Source organism: Ylistrum balloti, unplaced genomic scaffold, assembly GCF_031769215.1.
Source record: "Ylistrum balloti isolate Yb309-2 unplaced genomic scaffold, AGI_CSIRO_Ybal_v1 Utg370840, whole genome shotgun sequence".
Taxonomy (NCBI): Eukaryota; Metazoa; Mollusca; class Bivalvia; order Pectinida; family Pectinidae; genus Ylistrum; species Ylistrum balloti.
The window spans coordinates 1,240,662-1,254,201 of record NW_026782484.1 but is presented as its reverse complement, the minus strand read 5'-3'; the positions used below and the strand labels follow the sequence as shown (position 1 = coordinate 1,254,201).

At 33.9% G+C, this 13,540-nt stretch overlaps 1 protein-coding gene across 1 annotated transcript; it reads right to left on the bottom strand.

Moving 5' to 3' along the window:
* Positions 1 to 5,954: 5,954 nt before the first annotated feature.
* On the bottom strand, positions 5,955 to 13,504 carry LOC132558942 (BRISC and BRCA1-A complex member 2-like). Its single transcript, XM_060223562.1, has 11 exons — positions 13,383 to 13,504; positions 12,636 to 12,712; positions 11,933 to 12,030; positions 11,309 to 11,500; positions 10,781 to 10,855; positions 10,237 to 10,337; positions 9,098 to 9,197; positions 8,490 to 8,560; positions 7,191 to 7,273; positions 6,672 to 6,822; positions 5,955 to 6,291 (listed from the first exon to the last, which is right to left on the bottom strand). Exons 1-11 carry the CDS (start codon positions 13,502 to 13,504, stop codon positions 6,228 to 6,230), a joined length of 1,134 nt encoding a protein of 377 aa, XP_060079545.1. The 3' UTR covers positions 5,955 to 6,227.
* Positions 13,505 to 13,540: the final 36 nt, after the last annotated feature.

The window sequence follows — 13,540 nt, the reverse complement described above, 5'->3', positions numbered from 1 at the left end:
GATACTTTGCTCCAATAAGCTACCCTTCAATAATGCTTGATTGGATGCTATTAAAATTTTGTCTGAAACAATTCTTGAATTCAGAAAATTTATTCCCTATGGGTTTAGGGGCAGTCCCAGAAATGGGAAGTTAAACTACATGTTGCTTTTAATAAAATGCTACTCCTTCTCAATGTCTGGGTAGATTTGAATCAGCTTTGGTCTGAAACATCATTACGGGTGGGTAATTATTTCTTAAAGTCAGAAAGTTGATTCAATCCCCAGGGACCCCTTGGGACTTGGGACAGAACCCCAAAATGGGAAGTAAAGCAATATTTTGCTACAAAATGCTACTCCTTCTTAATTCCTTAGTGGGTGGATTTCCTCCAATATCAGACATGCATGAAGTGCTCAAGAGATTGTCTTGAACAAATCTTGTTTTTAGGTTTGGTCAAATATCCAATGTAACTCATCTTGAACAAATAGTCTGAACTACTTAATATTTTTGAGTTTAATTTGTCAAGGAAAAGAAACAGATATGTTGTTATTTTTCAGTCTGGTCAAAACTTTAATATGGTTGCCACAGTAACCATTTTTTAAACATGATTGTGCAACTGTTTTTCATTCACAGAGCCTACCATTTATAAGTTTCAAACACTTTCCAAGAATGTTCAAAATTTGAATTCATCAGACTGGTTAGAGCACCATCAGGAAATTCTGTGGTCTGTCAGATGACTGCAAGGGCCATGGCCTGCTTGTTAATGTATTATTAGTAGCCTTTTTAGATGTCAGGTTCAAGAGACTTGACATGACCTGATAATGATGACAAGGTGGATAAACATAATCTTACTTAATGTGTACATTACTGCTATTATGATGTAAATGATATTCGATTTTATTTATATATTTGTGAAGTCATTGCAAAAACCATAACCTGCATGCTACATTTAAATTCAATCAAATAGTGGCACATTTCAGAATATACAATTGTACTTTGCGTTTCTCAAATTTTCTAATACGTGTATATGAAAAGTACCAAATTTCTTGAATTATGGGATAGCTCCTCCCCGTCTAGATTTTGCCTTTTTGTTCAATCACTTAGCATTTTCCTTAGTTGCCTCAAAGGCTTCAAAACTTAAGTCTTTAGTATCACTGACGAGTCCTAGAAGGACGGAACAGTCAGATGATGCAGCTTAATTCATTAATTGGCTCTACTGTATCTAACTCAAAATTTCCATTAAAAAGCGATATTCACTTTCGTATCTATTGTACAACCTATTTCATAGAACCTGTCATTGTAATAAAGACTGACATTCATTTCATGAATCTCAAATTAAAATATTTTTTGTTTATAAAATGTAAAGTAATCTACAACATTTTAATTATGTCATTTTTACACCACTCGGGTTTAACGTCTCAGAGTAAAAGTTGCTTCTTCACTCTAAGTCATGCCCTGCTGACCTGTTTAAAGTCTTTTCCTGGCAAAGTTTTGTCAAACTAGATATTTCTAATCTTTGACATAGAGACATTTTTTTTAAATACTTCATTACTTTGTGTACTGTATACTGTCTTGATAGTTTTTCAATTTCTGCTCATAAATTGTCTTAACATATACTTAACCTCTGGTCAGTTCGATAGAAAAAGTTCAATACCAACAATAACTTTCTGTCAGGTGATAGTTTGAACTCTCTCATTCTTGTTTCACTCAAAGTTTGAATTTATCAAACACATCGGCAGATCAATAAAAGGAAACAGATCGTTGGAGCACAAGTTATTTTACAGTTTGCATAATACATCAATTTTTGTTCAGCATTACTGTTTCATTTTTTGATATACGTTGCAGTCAGGAATTTCTATCATACAGTATTAATGCTTTTGAATATCAGTATTTGTGTGTTTATTTATTATATCTACTTTGAAATGAGCAATGATGTGAAAGCAACAAACACCTAGTTCATCTTAAGGAAATTAAAAAAATAAATAAATAAATAAGAAGGATTAGAGCACATTCCATTCCTTTAGATAGGTATGGGGACCAATTTGAATGGTGTTTAATCGTGGTGTTATTCCTTATTGATCATTGCAGCAGTTGCAATATTGTACACTGAAAACAATTTTAAATGTTTAAATGAAAAGTGCTTGTGAATAAAACATCAATTTTAAAGCAATACTGATATTGGGAATGGCAGAGAGGAATGTAGGTTAGGTGGGAACTAAATATTGTACATGCAAAGACAGGGATCCACAGTTGGTAAGGGGATGTCTGGTTTATTTTGTATGGAGCTTGCCTGGACTATGGTGATTTAGCAATGGATAAATGAAGAGTGTTGACACAGGCAGCAGTGGTACAATGTCCATTATCTCAGGTTTGGGAGAAAACCATTGAAGACCATTGAGTGGTCAGGTGGTGCAATGGTAACACACCTGCCCATCACCTAGGCATCAGGGGTTCAATTCCAGGCACAGACGTGAAAACGTATGGGTTACCTACCTGTCCACATGGGTTTTCCCCGGGTAATCTGGTTTCCTCCCAAAATACTCCTTGTGCTCTTCCACCCAGGCCAACAAGAGTGATTGATATAAGCTTAAACCTTGTTTCACAATTGTTTTAAAACAAAAAAATTGATAATATATCATTTATAAACCATTGAAGACCTTTGTCAATATCGGTTTTATATTTTTTAATTTGGATGCATAATAACAATTATATCTATTTAATGTTTTTTACTGTATTACAAGTATTCAATTTTCACTTTTAATTACTATGCAATTTTATCACAGACAGTGTTTTCTTTATGATAGGCTATTTAATGGTGATACAGTTGACCAGGTGTGCTTGTACAATTCAATGTTTTTAAACCCACCATCATCAGATGGTGGGCAATTCAAATCTTCCAATGTCCGTAGTCCATTGTCCATCTGTCCGTAAACTATTTCTTCAGATGTACTGGATGGATCTTTCTCAAATTTCATGTTAAAAATCACCTTCGCCCTAGTTATGCCCATTTGATTTTGGGACTGATCAGAAAACCAAAATGATTTAAAGGTGACCATCTTGGATTTGGCAATTAATGATTATTATTGCTATTTCTGCAAAGATGTGTTCAAATTTTGTATCATTAAGAGCGAATACAGAGGAGAGAAGAGAAAAGATGAGAAATGATCAAACTTCTAAGATTTCCCTGTATGATTTTGACATGGATTGAATTGTGCTAAAATGACTTATAATTGATTGGAAATAATGACAGTTCAGTGTAATAGACTGCCATGCTCCTTTTTTGATAAATTTATTTAAATGTGCAATTTCTTTAGCCATTTCTGTTTACATGTTACATAGCTGCTTGATTGTTGTATGTAATACTCTCACATCAAAGGTACATTTGGCAACGACCTCATGAGTGCAAATTTAATACGCAGCTCAAATTAAGCCTAGTAATGAATATGACATACAGTAAAACTGTAATACAATTTTCCATCAGTCCAATTACATGTAGATGTTGGAATATGTCAAGCTCACCTGTAAGAACAGTAACCATTGAGCTTATGCCATAATCAATCTTCCAAATAATCAAGAGGCCTAGAGCCATTATATTTGAATAAATGTCCTTGACTTACTTTCAGGGCCACGGGGGTCAAATATGTTTTAAAAAGTGAATGAGCACCATCTGAATTACAAAAAAGTTTTGGGAGTCATTTACCTGTAATGTGCAAGTGTGAAGGTACAGTTTATAATACAATTTTGGCACATCAGTATTACATGCCAGTTGGGACACCAAATGAATTGTCTTTAATGGTCTCTTATGTGATTGTTGACTTGTTGGCCAAAGTTCTCCTAAAGAGGGGGAGAGTGTGTGAAATTGATAAGTCTTTCAATATTTTTAAAGATTGAGAGCTCTAGTGGCAATAAAGAATGAAAAAAATAATTTTGATACAAAGATGAACTTTGAATTGCACAAAAGATCATCTTGGGGGACCATTTAAATGTTGGGACATTGAAGTTAGACTAATACTGTGATAAAGGGAGAGGTAACAGTAGTTACACAATGTGTCTGTAGCATTTTGATGATACAGTTTGTGTTGGTAGCAACTAAAGCCCAGATTTTACCACCTTTGAGAATTTTATCTGATATTATATATTTCTTCACTTTGTAGTAGCAGAAATTATTTTTGCTGCTTCACAGAATTACCAATGAAATGTCAATGTAATATAATATTGTAAGGGTATATTTTTAGCCCACCATCTAATAGATGGTGGGTTATTCAAATCGTCCCTGCGTCCGTGGTCCGTCCGTCCGTAAACAATTCTTGTTACCGCTATTTCTGGGAAAGTGCTGGATGGATCTTTCTCAAATTTCATATGCAGGTTCCCCTTGGTCCCTAGTTGTGCATTGTACCTTTTTTGAACTGATTCGCTTTCAAGATGGCCGACAGGTGGCCATCTTGGATTTTGGAAGTAAAAGTTTGTTACTGCTATTTCTTGGAAAGTACTGGATGGATCTTTCTCAAATTTCATATGCAAGTTCCCTTTGGTTCCAAGTTGTGCATTATACCTTTTTAGACTGATCCGAAATCAAGATGGCTGCCTGTTTTGAGAGTAAAATCCTGTTACTGCTATATCTGAGGAAGTACTGGATCGATCCTTCTGATATTTCATAGATATTGATTTCCCTTGGTCCCTAGTTGTGCATTGTACCTTTTTTGGACTGATCTGAAATCAAGGTGGCCCACAGGCAGCCATCTTGGATGTCGACAGTAATACAGCACAAGCATATTGTCCATTATCCACCTGTAACTGACTGCTATCTAATAATACTTTGGGATCTTTTTCAAATGATATTTGCTAATAGGTGCTTGATAAAAATATCTTGTGCCATCACTGAGTACATTCAATGAAGACCAGTTCATGAACATTTACAAAACCTGTAACAAAAAAAAAAAAAAAAAAATCTTCAAGAACTGAAAACAGATCCTCAAATGGTGGGCGCCAAGATCCCTCTGGGATGTCTTGTTTATTCTGGAATTTAAGTTTGGTTAAAGTATCTATTTACACTAAGTGTACATTTATTTGCAAATTTATTTTTGTGCTATTCTTAATAAAAGGTTTTTGAAAACTAAATTTGGTCTTTTATTTGTAAAAACAGTGCGTATTGCACCAAGAAGAGTTCATTCTTATCATCTTTATGTACATTATATTATTCACTAAATATATACGTGTCAACAAAAAAGATGAATCTCATTCAAAAGCATGCTCACAGCACGTAGATGGTTAATCTCTCACATTTGAAAAAATAACAAGTATCCATAATTTCTTGTTAGATTCTTGTTTTAGCATGGCCCTATAACTGCTATTACTAGTTAATGTTTGTTTGGCCAGTTCTGAGATGAATCCTGTGGCCATTTTGGCTTTTAACACTGAATCATGGGAGTTTTATTTAAAAATTATCACTCAAGGAAAAAGAGAAATATTGCACAATTGGTCTAAAGGATAAATGATAATGCCAATTCATGTTGTATTCAGTATTCAATATTCAATGTCCATGGCTATCTTTGGTCTTAAAATATTCATAATGCAGAAAGCTCTGAGAGCCAACACAAAGCTCTAAACTGAAATTAGGGATTCTGAAGTGGGATCACTAGTATAACAGGTTAACAATTCCTCCAGAAACTACAAAACATGTGGGTAGCATACCTAGAATAGATGTCCCTTTATCATAATCAGTGTTGAAGAATACACAAGAAGGCAAATTAACTTCTATTTTATATATATATGTACTTAACAATCAAAAGAAAATGTTTCACAATGGGTGACAAACATTTTACCAAATCTTTAATAACAACTATTGGTTTTTCAAGATTTTTCCTGAAAGTGATTGCTGTGATACAAATCTACAGATAATGATAAAAATAATTAACAATTTGTCAAGTGATAAAATCAGAATTTAATGATTCTAGATGACAAATCTTTAAACCATATATGTTCACTGACTGAAGGTAGAGTATTAAAGCTCATCTCAAAAGTAGACTAAAACAATGAAATACACATTTATTATTACAATGTACTTGGTAGGTTAACTTTATTGTCCATTTAGGAGAATCTCAATTATATAATACAATAAATAATATTTTAAAATGACTTTGATTTTTATATTTGAGGAATCAAAGGCATATAAAATTGTCATATAAAAGTGGTATCGTATAATGCTATGGTAACAAAAGAAAACTGATTTTTCAGTAGTTGATATGAAAGTCTACAGAGAACCACTGTGGACTGAAGCTTTCTGGAATGTTCCAATATTGCTTAGGATGTACTCCCTACAAAACAAATAAAACACTTGTTTTTAAAAGAATGCACTGTTAACTTTGATATAATGTTTATGAATTGTATTTGAAAGGTAAGCTTAATTTTAGTGAAAAATTTATTACTAAATTGTCATTACACTAAATCACATCTTGAAATACCAAAAGGGTGGTTCACACACTAATAATGAAAAAGATTTCATAAAGTTTTCATTTAAATCTTATCACTTCTGTTGTAGAGAAGAAAAAATAAAGTTCAACCATCTATACTAATCTCTATACTCAAGAGATTTTTCAAAGGTAGGTAATGTTTTTTTCTTACTTAACTATAGTGAATTCTTCAATCATAGCAGAAATAAGAAATAAAAATCAAGGTTTTGGTGATAATTGCTTGCCTTGCTTTCTCTGCCATTTTGAGTGCACTCCAGCGAGGACTGTATGGGTAGTCGTTGACTGTCTCTGTGTAAGGTTTGCCCTTGGATTCATGATAGATGGACTGGAAAGTAAAGATGGGAGGCTCCTGGGGGAAAAATGAAGGCAGCTCCACTGCAATAGTAAAAGACAGTGATCTGAAGATCAGTTGTTGTATATGTACACATTTACAGTTGTGCTGTGATGATGATCACAGGACGACTACTGGATGAAATCTGATCCAACATAACTCTGCTGGAATATCAATGTACTTACATATAAATAAATCAACAGGTTTACAAAGTTTTCCAAACAAGATTATCTTTCAAAGATAGAAATTCTAATCTTATGCAAATTTCAAATTTATTTCACAGCTTTAAAATATTCCATACTAATCTTGTCTTTGGCTATTTCTTACATTCTCGTAAGCTTAATCTGATTCAACATCAATAATTTTGAATGTACAATTGGATTTTTTTTCAAATAGAATTTTTTTATCTTACCATAAAGGATAAAGAAGAAATCATTCCATTCAAACAGAAATGAAATCCTACTAAACAATTCTGCATCATATTCTAACACCGATCTGAAAAAAAAACAGCAACATACATATCAATCAATACAAGTTTTATATCTGCAAATATAACCATACTGATATCTCTCCAAAAATGTTAATATTTTGAAGGCAATTTTACTGTTTAAACCAGAAAGATGAGTCATAAGGAATCTATTAAGAAATATATATCATTTTTGATGACAGTGACACCTATCAATACACTTTTACAACTACATAGTATGTACTATTCCATTTGAAGGGTTACCGCTGATAATGAATTACTTTCGTTCACAATGAGTTAAAATATGTTTAAGAGTGTAATGTGCTTGGAAATTGAACTGTCTTGTTACATTTACGGAGAGAGATTGGTTAGTAAACATACCATATTTCACTATTGTGTGTTATAAGAAGTTTGTTTCCAAAGCTCTTGCATTAATGTTGATCATAAATGCCATAAAAGCTTCAGCTATAAATCAAATAATCACTTTCTCTCTGCACCCCTGGAACATGTCATGGCAAAATTGAAGGTTCTGTCTGCGACACTTTGATCCTTTTAAGACCAAATCTTGTGGTTGTATAACCGTATATGGTAATGCTCTGAATCTGGGGGTTGCTCCTTTGTAATCTTCAAAAGGAACATATCAGGCTGTGATTGGTCAGGGTTTTTTCCTGGAGCCAATCAAATTAGTTCACTTGTGCCTTCAATTTGGCTATGACATGATCCAAGGGTGCAGGGAACAAAATGATCATAACCCCTGGAATATTGAGGATGTTTGAAGATGTTCAAATACAATAACAAGAGGCCCATGGGCCTTAACGGTCATCTGACAAAAAGCAAGCCAAACCTAGAAAGTGGGATGAGGTCATTCATTTGAACAAACTTAGTAGCACTTCATCCCAGCATGTCACAGGCCCAATATCTACACTCTGAGCCTTTTGGTTAATGAGAAGAAGTTGTTTAAAGATTTTAACATATTTGACCCCTGTGACCTTTAAAGTGGGTCAAGGTCATTCATTTGAACAAACTGGTAGAGCTCCATGCCAGTATCCTCTGTGCCAAGTATTAGCCCCCTAGACCTTCTAGTATTTGAGAAGAAGTTGTTTGAATGAAAAGTTTACGCACGTCGGACGACGGACGAAGCACGAAGGCTATAGGTCATCTTGACCCTTTGGGTCAGATGACCTAAAAATCCAATTTTTTTTATGTTTAACATTATAATATTGATAAGAAACCAATGATGCTCACCTGCCAAAATTACTGAGAAAAGCAGCAATATATTCTTTCTTCTTTTCATGAACATTTGATATCTGGTCCACCTAAACACATAATACATGCTTTATGTGTGTATACATGACAATGAGTACAAGTAGATGATGTATTAGCTGTAAGGTATGATAACAAATAATAGTTAACAATAAATTGATAGTTTCTTTTTAAAAATAAATGCAATAATTAGTTTCATTGTCATGTTTAATTTCATATTTCTAAATTCTGATTATCATCTACTGTAAGATCCTATATTTTTAGGAGCTCAAATTTTGTGGTTTTCAAAAACATACATTTTTGTTACAAATTAAGTTCATGGATAAACCATGCTCACAAATTCCACTTATAGGACAAATAATTTCTCTGATTGACTACATAATAATCTAACGAAAATAAATCCTCTACAAAAATGATTGTTTCAGTATCAATCAATCTGAAAGAAGATTGGAATTTTATGAAATATCTAAATTTGTATCAATATAATGCAACTCTGACAATTTAAATAATTTTGTTCCTAATTCCTGTTTGTCATTAATCAGAACCCTACCTTGTTTTACTAAAAATCAAGTTGACTTGGGTCATTTTACCTTATTTTGTAAGAGTTCGCAGACATTTGGAACATAATCCAGCAAACAGCCACCACTGGGATAAGGAGGTATCCTCAGGTTAGCCGATCCTCCCAAAGCACTGATAATTATAAAACCACACAATGGCAGATAGCAAAATAAAAAATGGGATCATTTATATATTACCTTCAGTACTAAATACGAGATAGAAATATAAACTGCAACATACCCTGGTAGTTATTAAATCCCACAATGTCAGAAGGGAATACTCCACCTAAGCAATCATAAATACAAGAGGCCCATATGGCCTGTATTGCTCACCTGGTTTAGTTTGCTGAAACTGATTCATTATAACACAGGGAAAAACATTTAAACACTTGTATCTATATCCCTGTAATAGACTCTTCCCTTCTTAAAAAGGGGATGCACTGTAAAATCTAAGTTATCTTCACCCAGTTTGTATTCAATTCTAACATAGGGAAGATTTTTAAAGAATTAGCTCTATTTCTACTGTCTCGCCACGCCCCTCCAACCTTAGTAGACAGGAACTCAATGTTCATACAAAAGTGATCCACTGTTTTTACAAAATGGATCCTCTTCACCCAAGCATGCTTCAGGACAAATTGGGACAACATCCAGGTATTCCTACAGATGAAGGATTTAATGGAATTTGCTCTAATTCACCCATTGAGCCCTGCCCCTCCCACCCCAAAGGCCCAAAGGGCAGAAGTAGAAAGTTCAGAAATTCTGAAATGATTCCTCTTCATCAAAGGATGCTTCAGACCAAATATGGGAAAAATCAGGCCATAAGGGAGTCAGACCCACCGTTTATACAAAATTGGTTTCCATTTTCCTAAGCATGCTTCAGACCAAATCTGATTCAATTGCACTCAATTATTCATGACTCGTTGCGATTTATAGGAAAAAGTTGACAGACAACAGACGTCCGAAGGATGTACAGAAATGCAGCATCCAATCTTTATCTTGAATTAATATCCCTTTCTCATATAATAAGTTGTGGTACAACATGTAGAAGTATAATTGATTATTCTTCACAATTTTCAAGATAAATCAGAGATGAGGAGATTTAATGTGCTACTTATCATTAATCAATTTATCTGCTAATGGTGTAAGTGCTTGTCAGTGAAAAAATTACTTACTTTTCTACTCTGGGTGAAAGGTACAGTTGCGGGCTAATCCGTGAGGTATTTGGGGAGGGGAAATTGACCAGAAGCACTGCTGAGTCCTCTCCAGGATTGTCCTAAAATAAATGAGCACCTTTCCATGACCACTGGTACTTGGCATCAACTTGAGTGTCATACTTACAAGTAGTGACATCAGGATTTGAGTTACATAGCATAACGGACTATTCCATTAAGTTAACAGTCTAAAGTGATGAACATATTTCAATTTTTCAATTTTCACATGATCAACATAATTCACTGATCACATGATCAACAATGATCAGTGTCACCAGAAAGCTTTGTTGTTGTTTTTTTTGATAGTTTTGAGATACTGACAAGAAACTTATATCTAACATCAACTTGTCAGGATATGGTTTTGACATAAATGTTCACAGCAAATATGCCATATGTTTTCCTAAAAATCAAAGTTCATTATTTTACTTTATTAAAACAAAAAACCAACTACAACATTATAACAATATGTTATACTTTTGATTCCCACATTAAACTGAGGACTCACCTTGGTCAGGTAAGCTGGTATCTTTGTAAAATCTACTGCCATTTTGACCAGAAACACAACTGGACCAACCTTGGACTGAAAATACAGAACAAAATGTTATCAGATTACACAGCAATCCCAAGAATGTATCCAGCTAGTCAGTTTGAGGTCCTTTTCTTTATCAATATTAAGACAGAAAATCTACATTTAATGACATCACAAGATAAAAGTATATACAACTGGTCAATATATGACCTCAAAGTATTTCAATATTCATGTCCATTCTTTTATCAAATGTACAAAATACATACTGTACTGAGTTAATCTTTCCCATTTTGTCAATGTCGGATTAACATACTTTCATGCTCAAGTTTAATCAATGGTTTAGGTGATAAGTCCAAAACAAAGTTGTATGAATGATGAACAAAACTGGAAAACTGAATATGATTAAACTGATGGAGGATGATGAGAACTAAAGAGGATGTTTCATACCACATACTCATCTCTTCATTTCATCATCCTCACCAGTAGGTGAAAGAAAACACCCACCTCAGATCTGTGTACGAATATCTCAATGTCTTCTGGTGATAGATTGGCCTGGTCTATGAGGGAGGAGTACTCAAACTGGAGACGGGAGTGGGCCTCAATCCGGCGCTGATGGTGTTCGCGGTACAATATCAGCAACTCATTGAGTACGTTAAGTAGACTATTGGGATCATTGTAATCCCAATTCACTAAACCCTGGTGACGATAAAAATCACTGTAATTCCACGTCATTAAACTCAGGTGATTATACTGTCAAATTTATTTTGTGGGGTTCAAATTCAGTGGTTTTCAAAAAAAAATTACACCTTTTTAAACCGGATTTTGTGATTAAATCTTGCTCTAGAAATCTACAAGTACTGTAATCCATGTTAACTTTTATCTATTTATATCATCATGTGGATATATAGAATACCTACCAATGAAATGAAAATAATTCTACGAAAATGATTTTTTTTTCAATGAATAATGAAACCTGTACACATATCAGGAACCACTTAACAGAATCAACACTTCATCACCGGTTGAAACAAATATAAGCAGTATAAAACATATGAATTTCATCAACAAATTGCTGATATAGTGTGCAAGTCCTTGTATTAAGAACTTCATCTTAGATAAGAAACAAACCTTGACATCTTCCTCATGTGGACAAAAATCACTGTCATCTGCGGAAAAGATGAAATCTGGTGGGTCCTGAGGGTAGTTACAGTCAAAAATCACATCCCCTATTAAACAGAAAACACATACCACAGTAGGTATAAAGTAGATCAATGATAGGGTATAATTTGAAATGCAGTCCTGAAGTTTTTAGTAAAGACAAATATGTAATATAGCTACATCTAACACATACAATGTACCAGTATACAGTTATAACAGCACAATGGTGTCTCTTATATCCCCAAACAGCACCCAAAAAATTAAAAGTGGTCATGATATGATGTAGACTTCCTTGTCAAACATTTGTCTCTAAAAATGCTTAAGTCTGTTTTATGGTCCAGAGGAAACTTGAGTTAGATGAGATACTTTTGGTACATATTGCAGCTTACTAGAAATTTGTCAATCAGGATGTTATTTAGAGCTGTGAACATCGAACACCTGCCCAGTAAATGATTACTTCTTATACCGTCACTGATATGAGAAATGTATCCAATGTGTGCTGATCAGCAGAGCATCCTTATTCAAACTACACTAATGATAGTTTCACACTGTCGCACTAATAGTTTCCCAACTATGGAGGATGCAAACCTGCGTGAACAAGCAACATTAATTTAAATTTCTGTATCTCTTTCCAAGTTTTCAAGAAATATGTTGACAAAAATGCAAAACTTACACTGTAGTGTCTGTCCTGCAAAAGGTAGTAGCACCTGAAATCTGTCACCGTTAGGCTTCTTTGAAGTACTAAGTGACCTGCAAGTTAATGTCAATAAAGTTCTATGTTCAGTCTGGCTTTTATGGATCACAGCACATTCATCATAATAGACAATGCAGGAAATGATTAATCATAAGAGTATTATCATAGCATTATCAATACATCATACAATATCTATATATTGTTAACATGTATAAAATTGTTGAAAATATAATATGGTGTGTTTCAAAGGATTTGATTTTCTTAAAAATAAAGTAACTAAATGTGATTAAATTTTAAATGCAAGACACAAAGCTAAATCACATTTAGTTATATGATACATGTTTGAGATTCTGGGATGAACATACACAAGGAGTCAATCAGTGCGGCTCTTTCCATGTTTTCCTTGTTTTGGCATGCATTTCGAACGAAAATCTTCATTCTTATTTTTAGGAAGAAAGTGAATATTAATATTATACTGAAAAGATTGAGATACCAAAATGAGTCACGGTTTTGTTAGAGTTGCCTCCCGTGTTCAGTGGTGTCACATCTTAACAGTTTTTAAGAACGTCGTCTGAAAAAACATCACTCTCTTACAACGATTGATATCTTAATTAAGTACTATTACATATTTGTTATTCAGTTAATAATAACATTCAGTGTGCAAACGATACGCTTGCAGAAAAGCTGATAGGCGATTAGCTAATTAAGTAGTAAGCTGCATTATACCCAGTTCTGATGTCTGATATGCGCACATGTGCTCCACATATTCCAATCTTCCCATTCCTGATGACCGTATCTATCAAATGTGTAAAGCATGGGGCAATTTTTCCTATGTATTCGGTTCCCATCTTTCCGTGTTTGATGGAGAAGCCTCCGTTTGACCA

Bases quoted from the DNA above. Each gene is read 5' to 3' on its own strand.
- LOC132558942 (XM_060223562.1), bottom strand. From the start codon at position 13,504: ATGGGAACCGAATACATAGGAAAAATTGCCCCATGCTTTACACATTTG. The intron at 9,198-10,236 runs GTAAGTAATTTT...TATAATTATCAG, and splicing joins CTTTCACCCAGAGTAGAAAA to TGCTTTGGGAGGATCGGCTA. The intron at 6,823-7,190 runs GTAAGATAAAAA...TTACTATTGCAG, and splicing joins TTTCTTCTTTATCCTTTATG to TGGAGCTGCCTTCATTTTTC.